This window comes from Heterodontus francisci, chromosome 9 (assembly GCF_036365525.1).
Source record: "Heterodontus francisci isolate sHetFra1 chromosome 9, sHetFra1.hap1, whole genome shotgun sequence".
In the NCBI taxonomy this organism is placed as follows: domain Eukaryota; kingdom Metazoa; phylum Chordata; class Chondrichthyes; order Heterodontiformes; family Heterodontidae; genus Heterodontus; species Heterodontus francisci.
Genome location: NC_090379.1, coordinates 4,688,785 through 4,701,447, shown reverse-complemented (window position 1 = coordinate 4,701,447; position 12,663 = coordinate 4,688,785). Strand labels below are relative to the sequence as shown.

Here is a 12,663-nt window from a genome sequence, read left to right as displayed (position 1 = left end):
AGCTCTCCGCGCGCCAATGACGCCATGACGTCACAGCGGGTGGAAGGCGCCAGGAGGCGGTGAGCTCGCGCACAACCGGATTTTAACGTTCATTTTATTTAAATTTTCTGTGTGCGGATCTGCTTGTTTCTCCCAGAAAGATGTGTTAATGATTGTCAAGGTTCTCTGAGGTAATTTTCAGAAAGCAGTGTCTGAATATCGATGTGTTTCTGACCCTGGCTAAGTTGGATCCACAGTTCGTTAACTCGTCCCCCCCCGTCTCTCTCCCCTCGCCCCCCCCCCCGTCTCTCTCCCCTCGCCCCCCCCCCCCCCGTCTCTCTCCCCTCGCCCCCCCCCCCCGTCTCTCTCCCCTCGCCCCCCCCCGTCTCTCTCCCCTCGCCCCCCTCCGTCTCTCTCCCCTCGCCCCCCCCGTCTCTCTCCCCTCGCCCCCCCCCCCGTCTCTCCCCCCTCGCCCCCCCCCGTCTCTCTCCCCTCGCCCCCCCCCGTCTCTCCCCCCTCGCCCCCCCCGTCTCTCTCCCCTCGCCCCCCCCCGTCTCTCTCCCCTCGCCCCCCCCGTCTCTCTCCCCTCGCCCCCCTCCGTCTCTCTCCCCTCGCCCCCCCCGTCTCTCCCCCCTCGCCCCCCCCGCGTCTCTCCCCCCTCGCCCCCCCCCCGTCTCTCTCCCCTCGCCCCCCCCCGTCTCTCTCCCCTCGCCCCCCCCCCGTCTCTCTCCCCTCGCCCCCCCCCCCGTCTCTCTCCCCTCGCCCCCCCCCCCCCGTCTCTCTCCCCTCGCCCCCCCCCCGTCTCTCTCCCCTCGCCCCCCCCCCGTCTCTCTCCCCTCGCCCCCCTCCGTCTCTCTCCCCTCGCCCCCCCCCGTCTCTCTCCCCTCGCCCCCCCCCGTCTCTCCCCCCTCGCCCCCCCCCGTCTCTCTCCCCTCGCCCCCCCCCGTCTCTCCCCCCTCGCCCCCACCCGTCTCTCTCCCCTCGCCCCCCCCCCGTCTCTCTCCCCTCGCCCCCCCCCCGTCTCTCCCCCCTCGCCCCCCCCCGTCTCTCCCCCCTCGCCCCCCCCGTCTCTCCCCCCTCGCCCCCCCCGTCTCTCTCCCCTCGCCCCCCCCCCGTCTCTCTCCCCTCGCCCCCCCCCGTCTCTCTCCCCTCGCCCCCCCCCGTCTCTCTCCCCTCGCCCCCCCCCGTCTCTCCCCCCTCGCCCCCCCCGTCTCTCTCCCCTCGCCCCCCCCGTCTCTCTCCCCTCGCCCCCCCCGTCTCTCCCCCCTCGCCCCCCCCCGTCTCTCTCCCCTCGCCCCCCCCCCCCGTCTCTCTCCCCTCGCCCCCCCCGTCTCTCTCCCCTCGCCCCCCCCGTCTCTCTCCCCTCGCCCCCCCCGTCTCTCTCCCCTCGCCCCCCCCGTCTCTCTCCCCCTCGCCCCCCCCGTCTCTCTCCCCTCGCCCCCCCCGTCTCTCTCCCCTCGCCCCCCCCGTCTCTCTCCCCTCGCCCCCCCCGTCTCTCTCCCCTCGCCCCCCCCGTCTCTCTCCCCTCGCCCCCCCCGTCTCTCTCCCCTCGCCCCCCCCGTCTCTCTCCTCTCGCCCCCCCCCCCGTCTCTCTCCCCTCGCCCCCCCCCCCGTCTCTCTCCCCTCGCCCCCCCCCCCGTCTCTCTCCCCTCGCCCCCCCCCCGTCTCTCTCCCCTCGCCCCCCCCCCCGTCTCTCTCCCCTCGCCCCCCCCGTCTCTCTCCCCTCGCCCCCCCCGTCTCTCTCCCCTCGCCCCCCCCGTCTCTCTCCCCTCGCCCCCCCCGTCTCTCTCCCTCGCCCCCCCCGTCTCTCTCCCCTCGCCCCCCCCGTCTCTCTCCCCTCGCCCCCCCCGTCTCTCTCCCCTCGCCCCCCCCGTCTCTCTCCCCTCGCCCCCCCCGTCTCTCTCCCCTCGCCCCCCCCCGTCTCTCTCCCCTCGCCCCCCCCGTCTCTCTCCCCTCGCCCCCCCCGTCTCTCTCCCCTCGCCCCCCCCGTCTCTCTCCCCTCGCCCCCCCCGTCTCTCTCCCCTCGCCCCCCCCGTCTCTCTCCCCTCGCCCCCCCCGTCTCTCTCCCCTCGCCCCCCCCGTCTCTCTCCCCTCGCCCCCCCCGTCTCTCTCCCCTCGCCCCCCCCGTCTCTCTCCCCTCGCCCCCCCCCGTCTCTCTCCCCTCGCCCCCCCCGTCTCTCTCCCCTCGCCCCCCCCGTCTCTCTCCCCTCGCCCCCCCCGTCTCTCTCCCCTCGCCCCCCCCGTCTCTCTCCCCTCGCCCCCCCCGTCTCTCTCCCCTCGCCCCCCCCGTCTCTCTCCCCTCGCCCCCCCCGTCTCTCTCCCCTCGCCCCCCCCGTCTCTCTCCCCTCGCCCCCCCCGTCTCTCTCCCCTCGCCCCCCCCCGTCTCTCCCCCCTCGCCCCCCCCGTCTCTCCCCCCTCGCCCCCCCCGTCTCTCCCCCCTCGCCCCCCCCGTCTCTCTCCCCTCGCCCCCCCCCGTCTCTCTCCCCTCGCCCCCCCCCGTCTCTCTCCCCTCGCCCCCCCCCGTCTCTCTCCCCTCGCCCCCCCCCGTCTCTCTCCCCTCGCCCCCCCCCCGTCTCTCTCCCCTCGCCCCCCCCCGTCTCTCTCCCCTCGCCCCCCCCCCGTCTCTCTCCCCTCGCCCCCCCCCCCGTCTCTCTCCCCTCGCCCCCCCCCGTCTCTCTCCCCTCGCCCCCCCCGTCTCTCTCCCCTCGCCCCCCCCCGTCTCGCCCCCCCCGTCTCGCCCCCCCCGTCTCGCCCCCCCCGTCTCGCCCCCCCCGTCTCGCCCCCCCGTCTCGCTCCCCCCTCGCCCCCCCCGTCTCTCCCCCCTCGCCCCCCCGTCTCTCCCCCCTCGCCCCCCCCGTCTCTCCCCCCTCGCCCCCCCCCGTCTCGCCCCCCCCGTCTCGCCCCTCCTCGCCCCCCCCGTCTCGCCCCTCCTCGCCCCCTCCGTCTCGCCCCCCCCCCCCTCGCCTGTTTGAAATAATTATCTGATTCATTTCTTTTTAATTTGCTTTCTTTTAAGGACGACTATTACATTCAGGAAATGGACTGTGATCCCCAAGATCTGAAGGAGTCCATGTTTAAGAATTTCAGTGAGTTTGCAGATTGGGAAGAGAGAGACTTTGAGGGAGCCGACGTGAAGGATATGAGAGTGGAGGCTGAGGCAGTGGTCAATGATGTTAACTTCACTGTTCGTTACATGGCTGTCTCGAAAAGCCTCCCAATTGGAGAAGATGTTGCCTATATTAATGTGGAAACAAAGGAGGGAAACAGATACTGCCTCGAGCTGACTGAAGCAGGACTCCGGGTGAGAGCAGCAACTGACTGATACCAGCTTGCGCAAAAATGCTCTTTATCTGGGCAAAGATCCTCTGTCTTATTTAGATTTTACTACTTTATTCCCCTCTTAATGATGACTCTTTCTTTATTTTGCCTTGTTGGAAGAGCACAGAGATGTTTCTTAAACAAGGAGTCTTGCAGTTACTGTTGGGAATGGTGTCTGTATTTTTGTGAAATAACCCAGATCCTTTCGCTCCACAAGACATGTTGTGTGGATTAGTCCATGTATGTGCTGTTTGACTCATTTACTCTGTGATTTTCCTGAAAGAGCTCATCCAAAACTCTGCCACCTATAGCTTAACTTGCACCAAACCCCGATCACCCATTACCCCGTCCTCGCTCACCTACATTGGCTTCTGGTATGGCAATGCCTTGATTTTAAAATTCCCATCCATATTTTCAAATCCCTCCCTGGCCTTGCCCCTCCCCATCTTCTCCAACCTTGCAATCCTCTAAGATACCTGCTCTTCCAATTCTCTCCTCTTATACATCTAGATTTTAATCACTCCGTTGGCAGCTGTGCCTTTAGCTGCCTAGGCCCTATCATCTGGAATTCCCTCCCAAAATTTCTCCGATTCTCTCTGCTCCTCAAAACCTCTTTGGCCAAGCTTTCGTTCACCTATTCTGATATCTCCAGCATGGCTCAGTGCCAAATTTTGTGAAGCGCCTTGGTATGTTTAAGGCACTAAATGCAAGTTGTTATTTTGTACTCAAATACCCCCCCTCATCCCAGGAAAATATAGCCAGTATGCTCAATCGTTCTTTCCCACTCACTAACCTATTAGGGAAACAAGTGGGAAATGGGTTCTCCAAATTGCAGAAAATATCAACTGCTTTCTGGGAAGAGGTCTTGAGTCAAACATAGGTATATTGCTGAGGGATTTATACTGTATGCTGTTCAATTTACAGCTGTACAGCATGGGAGTTAGAAGGATAAAGGCAGGAGGGCGGAAGTCAGTTCAGGGCAATAGGATGGGAGTGAGAAGGGTGAGTGGGACTCTTTCAAAATACTGGTTAAGCCTCAGCTGGAGTATTGCAGCCAATTCTGGCCACTGCACTTTAGGAGGCATGTCAAGGCCTAAGAGAAGGTGCAAAGAAAATTGGTGTCAGGAATGAGGGACTTCATAGAGTCGTACAGCATAGAAACAGGCCCTTTGGCCCACTGCGTCCATGCCGACCATAATGCCTATCTATACTAATCTCACCTGCTTGCATTAATTCCATATCCCTCGATGCCTTGCTCATTCAAGTACCTGTCCAGATGCCTCTTAAATGCCGCTACTGTTCCTGCCTCCACCACCTCCTACCCCTTTGATCCCCTTTAAACCTCCTCCCTCTCACCTTAAATCTATACCCTCTAGTTTTAGTCACCCCTACCATGGGAAACAGACTCTGGCTATCTACCCTATCTATGCCTCTCATAATTTTATATACCTCTATCATGTCCCCTCTCAGCCTCCTTTGCTCCAGGGAAAACAGACCCAGCCTATCCAATCCCTCTATATAACTCAATCCCTCCAAACCAGGCAACATCCTTGTGAATCTTTTCTGCACCCTCTCTAGCTTAATCACAGCTTTCCTGTAGTGTGGCGACCAGAACTGCACACAGTACTCCAAATGCGGCCGAATCAACGTTATGCACAACTGTAACATGACGTCCCAACTCTTGTACTCAGTGCCTCGGCCGATGAAGGCAAGCATGCCATACGCCTTCTTCACCACCCTGTGTACCTGTGTTGCCACTTTCAGGGAACTATGTACTTGCACCCCAAGGTCTCCCTGCTCAAGAACACTCCCCAGGGCCCTGCCATTCACTGGATATGTCCTGCCCTGGCTTAACTTCCCAAAATGCATCACTTCACACTTGTCTGCGTTAAATTCCATTTGCCACTCCCTTGCCCACTTTCCCAGTTGATCTGTATCCTGTTGTAACCTTAGACAACCTTCTTCACTGTCCACTATACCACCAATTTTGGTGTCATCTGCAAACTTACTGATCATGCCCCCTACATTCACATCCAAGTCATTAATATATATGACAAACAACAGAGGGCCCAGCACTGATCCCTGCGGCACACCACTGGTCACCGGCCTCCAATCTGGAAAAACAACCCTCCACTACCACCCTCTGCCTCCTATCACCAAGCCAATTTTATATCCAATTTGCTAACTCATCCTGGATCCCATGTGTTCGAACCTTCTGGACCAGCCTGCCATGCGGGACCTTGTCAAAGGCCTTGCTAAAGTCCATATAGACAACGTCCATCGCCCTACCCTCGTCAATCCTCCTGGTCACCTCGAAAAACTCAATCAAATTCGTGAGACATGATTTCCCACGCACAAAGCTATGCTGACTATCCCTTATCAGACCATGCCTTTCCAGCTGCTTATAAATCCTGTCTCTCAGAATCTCTTCCAATAACTTTCCCACCACTGATGCAAGGCTCACCGGCCTGTAGTTCCCTGGCTTATCCCTGCTGCCTTTCTTAAATAAAGGCACAACATTAGCTATCCTCCAGTCTTCCAGTACCTCACCCATGGCTAACGATGATACAAAAATCTCTGCCAGGGCCCCAGCAATCTCCTCCCTTGCTTCCCATAGCATCCTAGGATACACCTGGTCAGACCCTGGGGATTTATCCACCTTAATGCACTTCAAAACCTCCAACACCACCTCCTTTGTAATGTTGATATGCTCCAGGATATCGGTGTTCCCTCCCTTGAACTCACTAGCTTCCATGACCTTCTCCACGGTAAATACAGACGAGAAATATTCATTTAAGACCTTGCCCATTTCCTGTGGCTCCACACATAGATTGCCACACTGATCCTTAAAGGGACCTACTCTCTCCCTAGCTACCCTTTTACTCTTAATATACTTCTAGAATCTTTTAGGATTCTCCTTTATCTTATCTGCCAGGGAAATCTAATGGCCCCTTTTCACCCTCCTAATTTCCTCCTTAAGTGTACTCGTACATCCCCTATACTCCTTGAGGGACTCACTCGATCCCAGCTGCCTATACCTGACATATCCCTCCGTCTTCGTCCTGACCAGACCCTTAATATCCCTCATCAACCAAGGTTCCCTAAACTTGCCAGCCTTGCCCTTCCATCTAACAGGAACATGCTGGCCCTGAACTCTTCCTATCTCACTTTTAAAAGCCTCCCACTTGCCAGACGTCCCTTTGCCTGTAAACAGCCTCTCCCATTCAACTTTTGAGATTTCCTGTCTGATGCCATTGAAATTGGCCTTCCCCCAATTTAGGACTTCAACCTGAGAACCAGTCCTATTCTTTTCCATAACTATCTTGAAGCTAATAGAGTTATGGTCACTGGTCCCAAAGTGCTCCCCCACCTGCTCATCCTTATATCCTAAGAGGAGGTCGAGTGTAGTCCCTTCTCTAGTAGAGCCATCCACATACTGCTTCAGAAAACTATCCTGGACACACTTAACAAATTCTTCCCCATCTGATCCCTTAGCACTAAGGCAGTCCCAGTCAATATTAGGGAAGATCTATTACAACCCTATAATTCCTCCACATGTCTGTGATTTCCCTACATATATGCTCCTCCACTTCCCTCTGACTATTGGGGGGCCTATAGTATAATTCCATAAAAGTGATCACCCCTTTCTTATTTCTAAGTTCTACCCATATGGCCTCGCTGGACGTTCCCCCTGGGATATCCTTTGTAAGTACTGATGTGATGTTCTCCCTAATCAATAGTGCAACTCCCCCTCCTCTCTTACCTCCACCTCTGTCGCACCAGAAGGATCGGTACCCCGAAACATTGAGCTGCCAGTCCTGCCCATCCCTCAACCACGTTTCCGTAATAGCTATAATATCACAATCCCATGTACCAATCTATGCTCTGAGTTCATCTGCCTTACCTGTAAGGCTTCTTGCATTAAAGTAAATGCAGTTTAGCCTACCAGACCTTCCACGCACCCTGTCATGCCCCTGCCTGGCCTGCCTACCTACTGGACTTGCTTGCTTTAACCTCTACATTTGCCTCAACTATCTCATCTGAGAGACTACTACTTTGGGTCCCACCCTCCTGCAAAACTAGTTTAAACCCTCCCGAGTAGTACTAGAAAACCTCCCTGCAAGGATATTGGTCCCCTTCCAGTTTAGATGCAACCTGTCCCTCTTGTACAGGTCACCTCTGCACCAGAAGAGATCCCAATGATCCAAATAGCTGAAGTCCTCCCCCCTACACCAGCTCTTCAGCCACGCATTAATTTGCCTAATCCTACCAATTCCTACCCTCACTAGCACGTGGCACAGGAAGTAATCCTGAGATTACAACCCTAGAGGTCCTGCTTTTTAACCTTCTGCCTAACTCCCAATATTCACTTTGCAGGACCTCATCTCTCTTCCTGCCTATGTCGTTAGTACCAATTAGTTCTGTGGAAAGACTGGAGAAACTGAGGTTCTTTGAGCGCACTCCTGGTTGGTCTGCCACATTCTACTATCTGTAAACTTGAGGTCATCCAAGTCTTGTTCCCTGTCACCCTGTTTGGACCTTGTTACTTTATTCTGGGAGGTTTAGTGTTGGTTTGGGCCCTGTTGCTTTATTCTGGGTGGTTTAGTGTTAGTTTGGGCCGTGTTACTTTATTCTGGGTGGTTTCGTGTTAGTTTGGACCCTGTTACTTTATTCTGGGAGGTTCAGTGTTAGTTTGGGCCTTGCTTTATTCTGGGTGGTTTAGTGTTAGTTTGGACCCTGTTACTTTATTCTGGGAGGTTTAGTGTTAGTTTGGACCCTGTTACTTTATTCTGGGAGGTTTAGTGTTAGTTTGGACCCTGGTACTTTATTCTGGGTGGATTAGTGTTAGTTTGGGCCTTGTTGCTTTATTCTGGGTGGTTTAGTGTTAGTTTGGGCCTTGTTGCTTTATTCTGGGTGGTTTAGTGTTAGTTTGGGCCTTGTTGCTTTATTCTGGGTGGTTTAGTGTTAGCTTGGGCCTTGTTGCTTTATTCTGGGTGGTTTAGTGTTAGCTTGGCCCTTGTTGCTTTATTCTGGGTGGTTTAGTGTTAGTTTGGGCCTTGTTGCTTTATTCTGGGTGGTTTAGTGTTAGTTTGGGCCTTGTTGCTTTATTCTGGGTGGTTTAGTGTTAGTTTGGGCCTTGTTGCTTTATTCTGGGTGGTTTAGTGTTAGTTTGGGCCTTGTTGCTTTATTCTGGGTGGATTAGTGTTAGTTTGGGCCTTGTTGCTTTATTCTGGGCGGTTTTGTGTTAGTTTGGGCCTTGTTGCTTTATTCTGGGCGGTTTAGTGTTAGTTTGGGCCTTGTTGCTTTATTCTGGGTGGTTTAGTGTTAGTTTGGGCCTTGTTGCTTTATTCTGGGTGGTTTAGTGTTAGTTTGGGCCTTGTTGCTTTATTCTGGGTGGTTTAGTGTTAGTTTGGGCCTTGTTGCTTTATTCTGGGTGGTTTAGTGTTAGTTTGGGCCTTGTTGCTTTATTCTGGGTGGATTAGTGTTAGTTTGGGCCTTGCTTTATTCTGGGTGGTTTAGTGTTAGTTTGGGCCTAGCTTTATTCTGGGAGGTTTAGTTTTGGTTTGGGCCTTGTTGCTTTATTCTGGGTGGATTAGTGTTAGTTTGGGCCTTGTTGCTTTATTCTGGGTGGATTAGTGATAGTTTGGGCCTTGCTTTATTCTGGGTGGTTTAGTGTTAGTTTGGGCCTAGCTTTATTCTGGGAGGTTTAGTTTTGGTTTGGGCCTTGTTGCTTTATTCTGGGTGGATTAGTGTTAGTTTGGGCCTTGTTGCTTTATTCTGGGTGGTTTAGTGTTAGTTTGGGCCTTGTTGCTTTATTCTGGGTGGATTAGTGTTAGTGTGGGCCTTGTTGCTTTATTCTGGGTGGTTTAGTGTTAGTTTGGGACTTGTTGCTTTATTCTGGGTAGTTCAGTGTTTGGGCTTTGCTTTATTCTGGGTGGTTTAGTTTTGGTTTGGGCCTTGTTGCTTTATTCTGAGTGGTTTAGTGTTAGTTTGGGCCTTGTTGCTTTATTCTGGGTGGTTTAGTGTTAGTTTGGGCCTTGTTGCTTTATTCTGGGTGGTTTAGTGTTAGTTTGGGCCTTGTTGCTTTATTCTGGGTGGTTTAGTGTTAGTTTGGGCCTTGTTGCTTTATTCTGGGAGGTTTAGTTTTGGTTTGGGCCTTGTTGCTTTATTCTGGGTGGTTTAGTGTTAGTTTGGGCCTTGTTGCTTTATTCTGGGTGGATTAGTGTTAGTTTGGGCCTTGTTGCTTTATTCTGGGTGGTTTAGTGTTAGTTTGGGCCTTGTTGCTTTATTCTGGGTGGATTAGTGTTAGTTTGGGCCTTGCTTTATTCTGGGAGGTTTAGTTTTGGTTTGGGCCTTGTTGCTTTATTCTGGGTGGTTTAGTGTTAGTTTGGGCCTTGTTGCTTTATTCTGGGTGGATTAGTGTTAGTTTGGGCCTTGTTGCTTTATTCTGGGAGGTTTAGTTTTGGTTTGGGCCTTGTTGCTTTATTCTGGGTGGTTTAGTTTTGGTTTGGGCCTTGTTGCTTTATTCTGGGTGGATTAGTGTTAGTTTGGGCCTTGTTGCTTTATTCTGGGCGGTTTTGTGTTAGTTTGGGCCTTGCTTTATTCTGGGTGGTTTAGTGTTAGTTTGGGCCTTGCTTTATTCTGGGAGGTTTAGTTTTGGTTTGGGCCTTGCTTTATTCTGGGAGGTTCAGTTTTGGTTTGGGCCTTGCTTTATTCTGGGTGGATTAGTGTTAGTTTGGGCCTTGCTTTATTCTGGGAGGTTTAGTTTTGGTTTGGGCCTTGTTGCTTTATTCTGGGTGGATTAGTGTTAGTTTGGGCCTTGTTGCTTTATTCTGGGTGGATTAGTGTTAGTTTGGGCCTTGTTGCTTTATTCTGGGTGGATTAGTGTTAGTTTGGGCCTTGTTGCTTTATTCTGGGAGGTTTAGTGTTAGTTTGGGCCTTGTTGCTTTATTCTGGGAGGTTTAGTGTTAGTTTGGGCCTTGTTGCTTTATTCTGGGAGGTTTAGTGTTAGTTTGGGCCTTGTTGCTTTATTCTGGGTGGATTAGTGTTAGTTTGGGCCTTGTTGCTTTATTCTGGGTGGATTAGTGTTAGTTTGGGCCTTGTTGCTTTATTCTGGGTGGATTAGTGTTAGTTTGGGCCTTGTTGCTTTATTCTGGGAGGTTTAGTGTTAGTTTGGGCCTTGTTGCTTTATTCTGGGTGGATTAGTGTTAGTTTGGGCCTTGTTGCTTTATTCTGGGTGGATTAGTGTTAGTTTGGGCCTTGTTGCTTTATTCTGGGTGGATTAGTGTTAGTTTGGGCCTTGTTGCTTTATTCTGGGTGGATTAGTGTTAGTTTGGGCCTTGTTGCTTTATTCTGGGAGGTTTAGTGTTAGTTTGGGCCTTGTTGCTTTATTCTGGGTGGATTAGTGTTAGTTTGGGCCTTGTTGCTTTATTCTGGGTGGATTAGGGTTAGTTTGGGCCTTGTTGCTTTATTCTGGGAGGTTTAGTGTTAGTTTGGGCCTTGTTGCTTTATTCTGGGAGGTTTAGTGTTAGTTTGGGCCTTGTTGCTTTATTCTGGGTGGATTAGTGTTAGTTTGGGCCTTGTTGCTTTATTCTGGGAGGTTTAGTGTTAGTTTGGGCCTTGTTGCTTTATTCCGGGTGGATTAGTGTTAGTTTGGGCCTTGCTTTATTCCGGGAGGTTTAGTTTTGGTTTGGGCCTTGTTGCTTTATTCTGGCTGGATTAGTGTTAGTTTGCGCCTTGTTGCTTTATTCTGGCTGGATTAGTGTTAGTTTGGGCCTTGCTGCTTTATTCTGGGTTGATTAGTGTTAGTTTGGGCCCTGTTGCTTTATTCTGAGAGGTTTAGTGTTGGTTTAGTCTGGGCCTTGTTACTTTATTCTGGGAGGTTTGTTGTTGGTTTGACCTGTTTTTCTTTTTCCAGGTGGTAGCTTATGGTTTTGATAAGGTGGACGAGTCGCTGTCAATGCAGTACCATGAGACAATTTACTCTCTCCTGGATTCACTCAGCCCTGCGTACCGTGAAGCATTTGGAAACGCGCTTCTCCAGAGACTAGAAGCGTTAAAAAAAGTACAGGAGTGAAGGTCCCTGACTCCGGCTCCTTGTGATGGCCTGTTTCTCAACGTGGTTTCTTTGGCTGCAAAAACTTCATGACCAAATATACAGGACGAGAGGCTACACACATCCTACAGTGAATTTTGTTTTCTTTCCATGTTCATGCAGCAGTACAGTTGGAATCCACTTTCTTGCAGAATTTCGTCTCTGGTTCTTATGTCTACAGAGAGAGGCAGGGTGTTTGTAAGTCCCCTTGCTGTTAGAGAGCTGTAAACGGCACAGCCCCTTTCAAAAGAGTTTAGTCTGTGTATTTGCAGCAGTGATGCACAAGCACAGCAAGCAGGAGGGTACGTGTGACCCATAACTTGTGTAGAGGGGCAAAGGAGCAATGGATATTGTCCAGACCAAGTTTCTGGATGAGAAGCAAGTGACCAGTATCCAGCTCATACCATCGTGTGTCTGGTAACTTTTAGCTACCCACAGCTTTCTCATTAACAAAATGTTGCTTTATTTTACACATTGTACTTTAACTTGTTAATTTGTTAATTTAAACAAATCTTCCTGTGAAGCACAGAAAGTCAAACCTCTGGTATAACTTGCAGATTCCAAGCTGAGAAAAAATTAATCTTTAAAAAAAAATTGTTAGTGTATGTTTTAAAAAAGGAATAATAAAATATTTTGGACATCAAGTTGTACTCTGCTGTTTCTGTACTAACTTAAAATGTATTTATTTTCTCCCCTTCTTTCCATTCACGCACCATCCTGACTTGGTCAAAATCCTGGAATTCCCTCCCTCACAGCACAGTGGGTGTACCTACACCACATGGACTGCAGTGGTTCAAGAAGATGGCTCACCACCACCTTCAAGAATAATTATGGATGAGCATCTCTCAAATGATAAAAAATGTTTCCACCCTTGGGTCTCATGCACTCCAAGAACCACTCCCGAGAGGGCATCTGATCCCAGGTCTCGGAACAGCCATCACTTCAAAGTGCTTGAGCATGAATTGGGGAGACTCTCCAGGTACCCCTTACTCAGTGACAGTGCCTCTGTAGATGCCTTCCCTGAGCTGAGATCAGGAACACACCATACGGAATTGCGGGTTCAGACTTCTGCATTAACACTGTGTGACTGGCAGCCTTTTCCTCTCCACCCAGCAGGAATACAGGTTCCCAGCAATAACCTGTTGGAGTACAAGCTCATAGTAATAACCAATTGAAGTTCAGTCTCTGGTGTCTGCTGCCCTCCAGTACATCCAAATGGCTGTTTTTCACTAAACCACCCAGAATAAACCATGAAGGAGTAATCTCAGCCA

The 12,663-nt window shown here is 52.2% G+C and overlaps 1 protein-coding gene across 1 annotated transcript; it reads left to right on the top strand.

Moving 5' to 3' along the window:
* Positions 1-20: 20 nt before the first annotated feature.
* On the top strand, positions 21-12,036 carry gskip (gsk3b interacting protein). The gene is made up of 3 exons (XM_068038477.1): positions 21-170; positions 2,996-3,280; positions 11,216-12,036. The coding sequence occupies exons 2-3, from the start codon at positions 3,017-3,019 to the stop codon at positions 11,372-11,374; spliced, it is 423 nt and encodes a 140-aa protein (XP_067894578.1). The 5' UTR covers positions 21-170; positions 2,996-3,016; the 3' UTR covers positions 11,375-12,036.
* The last annotated feature ends 627 nt before the right edge of the window (positions 12,037-12,663 follow it).